This window comes from Scyliorhinus canicula, chromosome 2 (genome assembly GCF_902713615.1).
Source record: "Scyliorhinus canicula chromosome 2, sScyCan1.1, whole genome shotgun sequence".
Classification (NCBI taxonomy): Eukaryota; Metazoa; Chordata; class Chondrichthyes; order Carcharhiniformes; family Scyliorhinidae; genus Scyliorhinus; species Scyliorhinus canicula.
Window position 1 is genome coordinate 101,200,572 of NC_052147.1, and position 14,019 is coordinate 101,214,590.

The following is a 14,019-nucleotide window of genomic DNA, read 5'->3' on the forward strand; positions in this document are numbered from 1 at the left end:
CTTGTTCATGGGTGTTGGAGACGAGATTGATTCTCTCTATTTTCAGTAGCCCATGGATGCTAAGACTATTCACTTGGCCTTTTTGCAACCTCCCTTGGGCTTAAATCAGTGAACTCGATGTAGATTAGGATGGAACTCTTACCTTTGTTCCTGAAGTTGTTGGCTGCTCACCAATAATCGTACTTTCTGGTAACTCTCTCAAATTATTCTTGTGCAAATCTGGACCATGATTGTTGGTGAAGTACCCTGCAGTAGCTGAGCCCAATCCTGCCCATGCCCTCACCGAATGTGCATACCTGTTCCTTCCTCGGGTTTGTGCAAAGTGACCAGGAACCAGAAGATTAAATGCAAGAGATTTCGGAGAATTTATGCCCAACTCTAGTTGATTTTTTTCCTCTTAACCCAAAGGTACTGAGTCCAGTGATAACGCCCTATTGTCACACTAGTTGACATAACCCAACTCAGCATAAGGCAGTAATCAAAGTTGGAACATTCATGGCCTATAGGAATTGGTTACTCAATGAATAAACTCACTGTATCATCAGAGGAGCTTTGGCAATTGTCTAATTAGATTGGGCCCAAACTGAAAAATATTGCCTTGTGACTTGTCAAATCTGCAGCATTCCTTTATTAAATATCCAGCATTCCTATGTTAAATCTTTGTTTAAAACAAAATGCATGCAAAATTAGCTGGACCGTTATAGGTGATTGAATAAGTCTGGTTCTTTAGTTAAATCATTTTTTTTCTGCTCACAAGCTAAGGAAGAGAAATTGCAAATGATTCAAAGGAGTAAGGCACTAATACAATCTGCGTATGAACTGTTTGTAGGTCCTTGACTCTGAGCAGGATCCCACAGACAACGTTCAGGAGGTGGAAGAGGACCTGGATCTGCTGTACGACAGCTTGGATGTGGAAAATCCCAGCGACAGTGGCCCTGATATGGATGATGATGACAGTGTCCTCAGCACTCCAAAACCAAAGCTCAAGTATGGAGAACGTTTGTCATACATTAAAATAAGCAAAATACTGGAAATGTTTGAATCGGAAACAAAAACAGAGGTGCTGAAAAAATTCAGCAAGTCTGCCTTCATCTATTAGGAGAGAAACAGAGTTGACATTTCAAACTCATAGACTCTTCGTCAGAACTGAAGGGAGGGAGAATGTGTTGGAACAGTAGAAATATCCAGATGACCTGTTGTGGGAGTGGGGGATTTAAAACTAAATTTGCCAAACTCAACGTTGAGTCCTGAGGGCTGTAACATGCCCAGTCAGACGTTGGGCACATGGTAACACCATGGTTAGCACTGCTTCCTCACAGTTCCAGGGTCCCGGGTTCAATTCCGGGCCTGGGTGACTGTGTGGAGTTTGCACTTTCTCCCCGTGTCTGCGTGGGTTTTCTCCTACAGTCCAAAGATGTGCAGGTTAGGTGGATTGGCCAAGCTAAATTACCCCGTAATGTCTAAAATTGTTAGGTAGGATTATAGGGAGAGAGTGGAGGTGCGGGCTTAAGTAGGGTGCTCTTTCCAAGGGTAGGTGCAGACTCGATGGGCTGAATGTCCTCCTGCACTGTAAATTTTATGATTCTATAAGTCTATGATTCTATGAAGTGCTGATCCTCCAGCATGCGTTGGGCATCACTGGAACATTGCGGCAGGCAAAGGACTGACGTGTGGGCATAGAGCAAGATGCTGAGTTAAAATGGCATGCTTGCGGACTGAACTAAGGTGTTCCACAAAGCGGTCACCCAGTCTGCGTTTAATCTCCCCAACGTAGAGGAGACATTTGAGTTTGGTAACTTTAGATTTTGATCCATCGCCTCCATTTTAAACCCCCTCTTTTTTTTATATCCCATACATATGTTGCCTCAATGCCCCACCTCTCATATCTGACCATGTATCTTTTGTTCTTTGCTACTTTTTGTTGCAGTTTCTATAGTTCTAACTCATTCTCCATCCCTTCAGTCCTGTCGAAGAGTCAAAGGACTTGAAACATTAATTGTTTCTCTCCCAATAGATGCTGGCAGACCTGCTGAGTTTTTCCAGCATCCTCTGTTCCTGTATGTCACACATCGTTGCTTTACTCTTATTCCCTTGCTTGGAGATTTTAATGATGTGGAGATGCCGGTATGGGACTGGGGTGGGCACAGTAAGAAGTCTTACAACACCAGGTTAAAGTCCAACAGGTTTGTTTTGAATTACTAGCTTTTGGAGCACTACTCCTTCCTCAGGTGAGCTGATGAAGGAGCCGTGCTCCGAAAGCTAGTGATTTGAAACAAGCCTGTTGGACTTTAATCTGGTGTTGGAAGACTTGATACTGTGCAGATTTCAAGTAATTATCGCTACTTCATCAGGGTTGAGTCAGCATTGCTACATAAAAAGTTGCCTCTTATCTAATCAGTTTTTTTTTTAAATAATTTTTATTGAAAGAGTTTTTCCATACAAACATTTACCCCTACTAATTTTTAAATTATTTACAACACAATCCCTCTAGGCAAATGTCCCTCTCTCGCCCGCCCTCTCGCGCGCAGCCATATCGTTAATCCAAGTTTCAACGCTTGGAGGCCTCGCGTCCTTCCATTGAATTAATATCCTTCGTCGAGCCACTAAGGACGCAAAGGCCAGTATTCCGGCCTCCCTAGCCTCCTGTACCCCCGGTTCTACCCCGACCCCAAAGATCGCAAGCCCCCATCCTGGTTTGACCCTGGACCCCACCACCTTCGACACCGTCCTTGCTACCCCCTTCCAGAACCCTTCCAGCACCGGACATGCCCAGAACATATGCACATGGTTCGCTGGGCTTCCCAGACATCTGACACACCTGTCCTCACCCCCAAAGAACTGGCTCATCCTTGTCCCCGTCATGTGAGCTCTATGCAGCACCTTAAATTGAATGAGGCTCAGCCTCGCACACGAGGAGGAAGAATTGACCTTCTCCAGTGCATCCGCCCACGTCCCGTCTTCTATCTGCTCTCCCAGCTCCCCTTCCCACTTGGCTTTCAGCTCCTCCCCTGATGCTTCTTCCGCCTCCTGCATTATCTTGTAGATGTCTGATATCTTCCCCCCTCCGACCCAGACCCCCGAGAGCACCCTATCACTCGCCCCCTTACTGGGGAGCAGGAGAAACCCCTCCACCTGCCGCCTAGCAAATGCCTTCACTTGTAAATATCTGAACATGTTTCCCGGGGGGAGCTCAAACTTCTCCTCCAGCCCTCCCAGGCTCGCAAACCTCCCCTCTATAAACAGGTCCTTCAGCTGCCGTATGCCCACCCTGTACCAGCTCTGAAATCCCCCGTCGATGTTCCCCGGGATGAATCTATGGTTCCCTCTTATTGGCGCCGCCAACAGACCTCCCATTTCCCCCCTATGTCGCCTCCACTGCCCCCATATCTTGAGGGTGGCCGCCACCACCGGGCTCGTGGTGTACCTCGTGGGGGGGAGCGGCCATGGTGCCGTTACTAGGGCCCCCAGGCTTGTGTTGCCACAGGACGCCCTCTCCATTCGTTTCCAAGCTGCCCCCTCCCCTTCCATCATCCACTTGCGCACCATTGACACATTTGCCGCCCAGTAGTACCCCGAGAGATTGGGTAGTGCCAGCCCTCCACTGTCCCTACTCCGCTCCAAAAAGACCCTCCTCACCCTTGGGGTGCCATGCGCCCACACGTAGCTCATGATGCTACTCGTCACCTTTTTGAAGAAGGCCCTAGGGAGGAAGATGGGCAAGCACTGAAATAAAAACAAGAACCTTGGGAGGACCGTCATTTTGATTGACTGCACCCTCCCCGCCAGCGACAACGGTACCATGTCCCACCTCTTAAATTCCTCCTCCATCTGTTCCACCAGCCTGGAAAAGTTCAACTTGTGGAGGGTCCCCCAGTTCCTTGCCACCTGCACCCCTAAGTACCTAAAGCTCTTTCCTGCTCGCTTGAAGGGGAGTCCCCCAATACCCTCTCCCTGGTCCCCCGGGTGTATCACAAAAACCTCGCTTTTGCCCAAATTTAGTTTGTACCCCGAAAAGTCCCCAAACTCTGCTAATAGTTCCATTATCTCCGGCATTCCCCCTTCTGGGTCTGCCACGTACAGCAGTAGATCATCCGCATACAGCGATACTCGATGTTCCTCCCCTCCCCTAGTCAGTCCTCTCCACCCCCCTGAACCCCTCAGTGCCATCGCCAACGGTTCAATCGCCAGTGCGAAAAGTAGGGGGGATAGGGGACATCCCTGCCTGGTCCCTCGGTGGAGTCCGAAATACTCCGACCTCCTCCCTTTTGTCACTACACTCGCCGTCGGGGCCGAGTAGAGCAACTTCACCCACTTAATAAACCCTTCCCCAAACCCAAACCGTTCCAACGTCTCCCACAGGTACTCCCACTCCACCCTATCGAATGCCTTCTCCGCGTCCAGCGCTACCACTATCTCAGCCTCCCCCTCCACTGCCGGCATCATAATTACATTCAGCAATCTCCGCACGTTCGTGTTGAGCTGCCGCCCCTTCACGAACCCCGTCTGGTCCTCATGGATTACACCCGGCACACAATCCTCTATTCTAGCTGCCAGGATCTTTGCCAGCAACTTGGCATCCACGTTCAGAAGCGAGATAGGCCTGTAGGACCCGCACTGCACGGGGTCTTTATCCCGCTTCAATATCAGGGAGATCAGAGCCTGCGACATTGTCGGGGGCAGAACCCCCCCCTCTCGCGCCTCATTAAAGGCTCGTACCAGTACCGGTCCCACCAAGTCCACATTTTTCTTATAGAATTCCACCGGGAACCCATCTGGCCCCGGCGCCTTCCCCGCTTGCATCTGACCTATTCCCTTGACTAGCTCCTCTAGCCCTATTGGCGCCCCCAGCCCTTCTACCAGCCCCTCCTGGACCCTTGGGAACCTCAATTTGTTTAGGAAGTCCTCCATTCCCCCTCTCCTCGTCGGCGGCTCAGACTGATACAACTCCTTGTAAAAATCCCTGAAGACCCCGTTCACTTCTTGCCCCTTCTGTACTACCTTCCCGCCCCTCTCCTTCACTCCCCCAATCTCCCTAGCCGCATCTCGTTTGCGAAGCTGGTGTGCCAGCATCCTGCTCGCCTTTTCCCCATACTCATAGCCCTTCTCCACTGCGTCTCTGCCTTCCTGGTGGTCAGCAGGTCGAACTTGACCTGCAGGCTGCGCCGTTCTCCCAGCAGCCCCTCCTCTGGTGCCTCCGCATATCTCCTATCCACTTCCAATAGCTCCCCCACCAGCCTCTCCCTCTCCTGCCTCTCCTTTCTTTCTCTGTGCGCCCTTATGGAGATCAGCTCTCCCCTGATCACTGCCTTCAGGGCCTCCCAGACCATCCCCACCTGCACCTCACCCGTGTCATTCAAGTCCAGATAGCTCTCAATGCTCTTCCGGACCCTTTTACACACCTCGTCGTCCGCTAACAGCCCCACATCCAGCCGCCACAGCGGGCGCTGGTCCCGCGCCTCCCCCATTTCCACATCCACCCAATGTGGTGCATGATCGGAGATCGCAATGGCCGAGTACTCAGTTTCCCGTACCCTCGGGATCAGCCCCCTGCTCAACACGAAGAAATCGATTCTGGAGTACACTCTATGGACGTGGGAGAAAAAGGAATACTCCCTCGCCCTCGGCCTACCAAACCTCCATGGGTCTACTCCTCCCATCTGCTCCATGTACCCCCTCAGCACTTCTGCCGCTGCCGGCCTCCTATTGGTCCTTGAGCTCGATCTGTCTAGCCCGGGGTCCAGCACTGTGTTGAAGTCCCCCCCCATGATCAAGCCCCCTGCCTCCAGTCCCGGAATGAGGCCCAATAGGCGCCTCATAAAACCCGCGTCATCCCAGTTCGGGGCATATACGTTGACCATCACCACTTTCTCCCCCTGCAGCTTACCCTTCACCATCACATACCTACCCTCCTTATCCGCCACCACCTCCTCCGCCACGAACGACACCCTCTTTCCCACCAGAATCGCCACCCCCCGGTTCTTTGCGTCCAATCCAGAGTGGAACACCTGTCCCACCCACCCCCTTCTCAGGCGAACCTGGTCCACTACCTTCAAATGGGTCTCCTGTAATATTGCTACATCAGCCTTCAGTCCCTTCAGGTGTGAGAATACCCTTGATCTCTTGACCGGCCCATTCAACCCCCTCACGTTTCAAATGTGATCAGCCGGGTCGCGGGACGACCCGCCCCCTTCCCCTGCCGATTAGCCATGTCCTGTTCCCTGCTCGCCCCGGGTCGGCCCTCCCCTTCTGACCCACTCCCCATGGCGATGTCCCCCTCCCCCCACCTCTCCAGTCCTCCACTTCCCGTTTCTGGTCTTTTCAGCAGCAACCCGGTATCCCTCCCTAACCCCCCTCCCCCCCCACCCCCAGGCTAGGACCCCTCCTAGCCGCGATGTACCCTCCATCGTACTCCCGTAAGTCAGCTGGTTCACGCTGACCCGGCTGCTCCTGCCACACTCCGACTCCCCCCGGCTCGGGGGGGGGGGCCTCCCCCCCCTTGCCACTCCTCCCTGGCCCCGCTCCAGCACGGGAAAGGTCGCCATTGCTAGCCACGCCCCGCACTCCTCCCCTCCCCCCTCCTCTGCCCCGCGCGCGGGAAAACAGAGGAAAGCCCGCGCTTTCGCCCTGCCACACCCCACCCCGCCATCTTCAGTTCCACCCCCGTCCCCGTCCATGCCTGTAAAGAACCCCCCCTAGGAGCCCATATCCCCGATCTGCTCTCCCCCCCGTCCCGCCTCCCCAACTTAACATCATAAATAACAGATAAATAACAAATAACAGTATACTTAACAGTCGCCCTCTACCAAACAGCATAAATAACCATAAATAACCATGAATAACCACAATAACAATAACTAAGGGAAGTTGGCAAAGGGGGAAAAAACATCAGAAGAAAAACCACAGCAAGAGTTCAAAATCCAAACAAAGAATTCAGCTGAAAGTACCCGAGCGGCTACGGCCGCCAAGTATCCCCTGGGTCTAATTCGAGTCCAGTTTCTCTTCCTGTACAAAGGCCCACGCCTCCTCTGGGGACTCAAAATAGTGGTGTTGGTTCCTGTAGGTGACCCACAAGCGCGCTGGCTGCAGCATTCCGAACCTGATCCGTTTTGCATGTAGCACCGCCTTCGTCCGGTTGTACCGGGCCCGCCGCTTTGCCATCTCCGCACTCCAGTCCTGGTAGACCCTCACCGTCGAATTCTCCCACTTGCTGCTCCTTTCCCTCTTGGCCCACTCCAGCACTCTCTCACGGTCGCTGAGTCGCTGGAACCGCACCAGCACCGCCCTCGGGGGCTCATTTGCTCTTGGCCTCCTAGCCATGACCCTGTAGGCCTCTTCCAGCTCCAGGGGCGAAGGGATGGCCCCTGCCCCCATCAGGGAGCTCAGCATTTCTGCTACATATCCCGGGAGGTCTGACCCCTCCAGGCCTTCTGCCAGGCCCAAGATCCTCAGGTTCTTCCGCCTCATTCGGGTATCCAGCTCCTCAAAACGGCTCTGCCATTTCAGGTGGAGTGCCTCGTGCACCTCTACCTTTCCCACGAGGACCGTGGCCTCCTCCTCCCTCGCAGTCATCTCCTGTTGCAGCTCCCGAATCGACGCCTCTTGGGTCGCCTGGGCTCCCATCAGCCTGGTGGTCGTCGCATTCATTGACTCCAAGAGCTCCATTTTCAGCTCCGTAAAGAAGCGCAGGAGAGCGGCCTGCTGCTCCTCCGCCCATTTCCTCCATTCCTCGGGTGCGCCACCGGCCGCCATTTTGGTCGTCTTCCCCCGCTTTTTTTTGGGAGCCGCTGTTGCTTTCTTTACCACCCCACTCCGGGTACCGACCATAAAGTTGGTCTGGTTCTCTTCAGGGAGCCTTCCCCCACCGGGATTTGTCCTTACAGCGCCGTTGGGGCCCTCCAATCGGCCCGAAAACACCTTTGTAGCAGGAGCAGCCAAACGTGCGACTTAGCTGGTCATAGCCGCAACCGGAAGTCCCCTCTTATCTAATCAGTTGACAAACATTTCCATATTAAATGTTTTTGTTTTTTAATGTATTTGTTTTTTAAAAAATATTATCAAATCAAAAGAAAGGAAGAATTCAATTTGAGCCTTTTATGTGTCTCAGGCATCCCAAAGATCTTTGCATCTACTTAAATACTTTTTGAAGTGTAGGCCAGGATTCTCCAACCTAGCTCACGAGTGGGATTCTCTAGTCCCACTGAAAGTGAATGGAGTTTTGGCTGGAACGCCAAATTTTCCATTCTCACTTACAGCTGGGTGTAAACGGACGAGATCGGAGAATCCTGTCGGTCGTCACTGTTGGGAACACAGTGGCTGATCCCCATCCCTCAATGGGAGAGTCTAGCACATCAGTGCAAAATAGAACACTGAAACATTTGTGACCATCTTCAACCAGAAGTGTCGGGTGGATGATTAACCTCGGCATCCTCCTGAGGTCCCCAGCATTACAGATGCCAGTTTTCAACCAATTTGATACACTCCATATTATATCAACAAATGACTGAAGAGACTGGATGCAGCAAAGGCTATAAATCCTGACAACATCTGACATGTTGGCTGTAGTCCTGAAGATTTGGGTCCAGAACTAGCTGTGCCCTCAACCAAGCTGTTCCAGTACAGCTGCAACACTGACATCTGCACAAAAAATGGCAAATCACCAGATATGGCCTGTCCTCAGATTCAATATGACCAATTCCTGGCCGATCAATCTACTCCCAACCGTCTACAAAGTGATGAAAGGTGTCATTTACAATGATATCAAGTGGCACGCACTCAGCAATAGCCTGCCCATTGATAATAAATTTGGGTTGTACCAGGGGCACTCAACTCCAACTTTATTACAGCCTTGGTTCAGACATGGTGACGGTGACTGCCCATATGATGCCGCCTTTGTGTCCTTATAATAATAATAATCTTTATTGTCACAAGTAGGCAATTAACGCTGCAATGAAGTTACTGTGAAAAGCCCCTAGTCGCCACATTCTGGCGCCTGTTCGGGTACACAGTGAGAATTCAGAATGTCCAATTCACCAAACAGCACGTCTTTCGGGACCTGTGGGAGAAAACCGGAGCACCCGGAGGAAACCCACGCAGACACAGGGAGAACGTGAAGACTCCGCACAGACAGTGGCATAAGGCAGGAATCGAACCTAGGACCCTGGCTCTGTGAAGCATCAGTGCTAACCACTGTGCTACTGTGCTACCCTTGACACAAAGGCGGCATTTGACCAAGTATGATAAAAAGGAACCTTAACAAAATTTAAGTCATTGGGAATCGGGGAGAAAACTCTCGAATAGTCGAACACAAATCAAGGAAACCAATCATCTCAGCCCAGAACATCACTACAGAAATTTCTTAGGGTACTGTCCTTGGCCAAACTATCTTCATCAATGGCCTTCCCTCCATTTTAATGTCATGAGGGGGGGGGGGGGGGGAAGTTCACTACATTTTGCCAATGTTTAATAGGGGGTTCACTACATTTTGCACAATGTTTAATACCAGTCATGATTCCTCAGATACTAAAGCAGTCTGTGCCTGCATGCATTACTTAGACAACATTGAGGCTCGGACTGATAACTGGCAAGTATCATTGTGTCACTGAAGTGCAAGGCAATGGCCATCTCCATCCAGAGAGATTTGAACCATCTCCTCTTGACCTTAATGGCATTACCATCACTGAATCCCCCATTATCAATACCCTGGGTTCAACATTGACCTGAAACCTAACTGAACAGACAGCAGGTCAGAGACTGAGAATTCCGCAGCCAGTAACTCGCTTGACTCCCAAACTCTGTCCGCTGTGTACAAGGTATGTTGCAGTACTCCTCACTTACTTGAACGAGTGCAGCTCCAACAACATTCAAAGCTCAACATCATCCAGGAAAAAGCAGCTCGCCTGATTAGCACCCTATCCAAACATTCTCTGCTCCCTCCCGCTATGGTCTCTCTATCCGTGGCCTCCAACATTGTTTGCACGTCGCACAACATAAGCTGGAGGACCAGCAACTACTCTTTAGAACATAGAAAAATACAGCACAGAACAGTTCCTTCGGCCCACGATGTTGTGCCGTACTTTTGTCCTAGATTAAGAACAAATTAATCTACACCCCATCATTCTAGTGCATTCCAAGTACCTATCCAATAGCCGCTTGAAGGTCCCTAATGTTTCCGACTCAACTACTTCCACAGGCAGTGCATTCCATGCCCCCACTACTCTCTGGGTAAAGAACCTACCTCTGACATCCCCCCTATATCTTCCACCATTCACCTTAAATTTATGTCCCCTTGTAATCAAAGAACAAAGAAAAGTACAGCACAATAACAGGTCCTTCGGCCCTTCAAGCTTTTGCCGACCATGCTGCCCATTTAAACTATAATCTTCTACACTTCCTTGGTCCGTATCCCTCTATTCCCATCCTATTCATGTATTGGTCAAGATGCCCCATAAATGGGCAGCAGGGTAGCATGGTGGTTAGCATAAATGCTTCACAGCTCCAGGGTCCCAGGTTCGATTCCCGGCTGGGTCACTGTCTGTGTGGAGTCTGCACGTCCTCCCCCTGTGTGCGTGGGTTTCCTCCGGGTGCTCCGGTTTCCTCCCACAGTCCAAAGATGTGCGGGTTAGGTGGATTGGCCATGCTAAATTGCCCGTAGTGTCCTTAAAAGTGAGGTTAAGGGGGGAGGGGTTGTTGGGTTACGGGTATAGGGTGGATATGTGGGTTTGAGTAGGGTGATCATGGCTCGGCACAACATTGAGGGCCGAAGGGCCTGTTCTGTGCTGTACTGTTCTATGTTCTAAATGTCACTATAGTCCCTGCTTCCACCACCTCTTATGGCAGCGAATTCCAGGCACCCACTATCCTCTGGAAAAAAAACTTGCCTCGTACATCTCTAAACCTTGCCCCTCGCACCTTAAACCTTAAACCTATGCCCCCTAGTAATTGACCCTGGGAAAAAGCCTCTGACTATCCACTCTGTCTATGCCCCTCATAATTTTGTAGACCTCTATCAGGTTGCCCCTCAACATCCGTCATTCCAGTGAGAACAAACCATGTTTATTCAACCGCTCCTCATAGCTAATGCCCTCCACGCCAGGCAACATCCTGGTAAATCTCTTCTGCACCCTCTCTAAAGCCTCCACATCCTTCTGGCAGTATTGCAACCAGAATTGAACACTATGCTCCAAGTGTGGCCTAACTAAGGTTCTAACTAATGGTTTGTTCCACCCGGGGAAAAAGTCTCTGACTGTCTACTCTATCTATTCCCCTGATCATCTTATAAACCTATATCAAGTCGCCCCTCATCCTTCTCCGTTCTAATGAGAAAAGGCCTAGCACCCTCAACCTTTCCTCGTAAGACCTACTCTCCATTCCAGGCAACATCCTGTTAAATCTCCTTTGCACCTTTTCCAAAGCTTCCACATCCTTCCTAAAATGAGGCGACCAGAACTGCATACAGTACTCCAAATGTGGCCTTACCAGGGTTTTGTACAGCTGCGTCATCACCTCACTGCTCTTAAATTCAATTCCTATGCGAATGAACGCGAGCACACCATAGGCCTTCTTCACAGCTCTATCACTTGAGTAGCAACTTTCAAAGATCTATGAACATTGACCCCAAGATCACTCTGCTCCTCCAAATTGCCAAGAACCCTACCGTTAACCCTGTATTCTGCATTCATATTTGTCCTTCCAAAATGGACAACCTCACTTTTCAGGGTTAAACTCCATCTGCCACTTCTCAGCCCAGCTCTGCATCCTATCTATGTCTCTTTGCAGCTGACAACAGCCCTCCTCACTATCCACAACTCCACCAATCTTCGCATCGTCTGAAAATTTACTGACCCACCCTTCAACTCCCTCATCCAAGTCATTAATGAAAATCACAAACAGCAGAGGACCCAGAACTGATCCCTGCGGTATGCCACTGGGAACTGGGCTCCAGGCTGAATATTTGCCATCCACCACAACTCTCTGACTTCTATCGGTTAGCCAGTTTATTATCCAACCGGCCAAATTTCGCACTATCCCACGCCTCCTTACTTTCTACATAAGCCTACCATGGGGAATCTTATCAAATGCCTTACTAAAATCCATGTACACTACATCCACTGCTTTACCTTCATCCATGTTCTTGGCCACCTCCTCAAAGAATTCAATAAGACTTGTGAGGCAAGACCTACCCATCACAAATCCGTGCTGTCTATCCCTCATCAAGCAGTGTCTTTCCAGCTGCTCAGATTAGGTACTTCAAAACTTTTTTTTTATGTCACAGAGACTTTATTGTGGCTGATTTAATTGACAATCATATTCAAAATTTCTGGAACTGTTTCTTGGCTCCTGCTACTTTAGTGACCTTGAGGACATTGAAATGCACAGTCTTATTGAGAGGCCAACACCCTCCCACAGTCACACTGTCCCCATTCTGTACATCACTGAAGCAGGTTGATAGATGGATAGACATGTTCTTGTGTCGCTTCTCAAAGTGGTTTTATTTGCTGATGTAGTGCAAGTAGTCTGCAAATAACAATGGCCTGCTGCATATTCATCTTATTCAAAACACCTGTCAGGTGAATTGACATATTACCTGTGAATGGACAATTCTTGTCAATGTAGGCTCCATCATTGGCCTCTCGTGGAATCTTGAAGCCCAGGCCTACGTTCCGATAGTAGCAGGGAAGCTTTTCTTGGTGCCTTCACCCACAAGTGCCTGCTTTAGAAGATGGGGGGGGGGCTGTGTTACGACGTCCTGGGCTAGTCCACAGTCGATTCCAGCCCCACAGACCCCGAGTCCCAACACAAATGAATTAACCAATAACTTGTATAAAGTTTGCAAAATCTTTGGCCCCTTGACAGTTCAATAAGCTATAGCCACCAGGTTTGAAAGTTGAATACAATAACTATTTATTTATAACACCGACAAAGTTGAAACTTGTATTAATTATAATGGAATAACAGCCAGCTCATCTACCACCACCCCCCCCCCCCCCCCCCCCCCCCCCCGCCCCGGCCTTCTATTGACCCACCCTCTGCCCAAAAACGCACAAAACAAACAAACACAGAGGGAGGGGAGGGGTAAAATAAGGGGGATTAAGATAAAAAGAAATGTGTCCTTGCTTCCGATGTTGATATCTTTGCAGCAGGCTGTCCTCCCAGGATTCCTAGGGATCAATGCCACCGATGGGCTGTTATTGGAGATCCTCTGGCAGTACATTCAGTCAGAACTCCCAGGCAGTAGGATTCCCTCTGGGGAGTCACCTTAATTTTTATTAACCTGGGCCTTCATGCAAAGGTTCCACCTCAGGCCAGTTTAATTATTATTTGTTTCCAACTCCATCAACAGCCTTACTGAGATAAGAACAGAGTCCCCCTTGCGAGATTTTAAAAAGGGTTTTAAAGAACTGACCCTACCTGCAGCTGGTGCTGGACCTGATTTCCTTGCAATTCAGTCTTGCTGTGGTGAGAGAAAGATCTTTACTTTGGATCTTCATACAGAATCCATTAAATGAGAGAGCGAGATCAAGGCTGTGACCCTCCAGCTTCTGACCGAAACAAAAGTAAAAGCAAAAGTCACTCAGAGTAAGGAGTATTCCAGAGAAAACTGCAACCAATCGGCAGGGGCCTTGGAAGGCCCAGCAATTCGAAACAGTCCATTGGCTAACAGCTAAGTGCATCAAGATATGTCATCATAGATCTCGCCTGAATCTGTTGATCTGAAATATAAATATCTCTTTGCAACCTACCTTGCCTGAGGCCATAAGGCAATCCTCAGTTTACCAGCCACTTGAATAAAAGGTGAAGTTCATCTTAAAGGCATAGGCATTCCCCAAAAATTAAGTCAGAGGTTGAGGAAGTGTCAGAGATGGTTCGTGAGAGTAAGGGAAGGATGGAAATTGGAAGCAAAATTGTTGAGGTTTCCTGAGCTGACATTGAACTTCATTACAACATTACAAGAGACCAAAGACCTTCCTGTTCAGAAAGCTCAGCTTGAGAGTAAGATGGAGAATTAAAATGGGTGGTGAC

The 14,019-nt window shown here is 49.8% G+C and overlaps 1 protein-coding gene across 4 annotated transcripts in view; it reads left to right on the plus strand.

Moving 5' to 3' along the window:
• The window catches only part of pacs2 (phosphofurin acidic cluster sorting protein 2), a 338,514-nt gene that overhangs the window by 217,029 nt on the left and 107,466 nt on the right, over positions 1-14,019 (plus strand). For all 4 annotated transcript variants that reach the window (XM_038784039.1, XM_038784040.1, XM_038784041.1 and 1 more), the window contains exon 9: positions 830-987. In XM_038784039.1, coding sequence (XP_038639967.1) covers positions 830-987 — 158 coding nt within the window. The remainder of the gene's footprint in view (positions 1-829; positions 988-14,019) is intronic.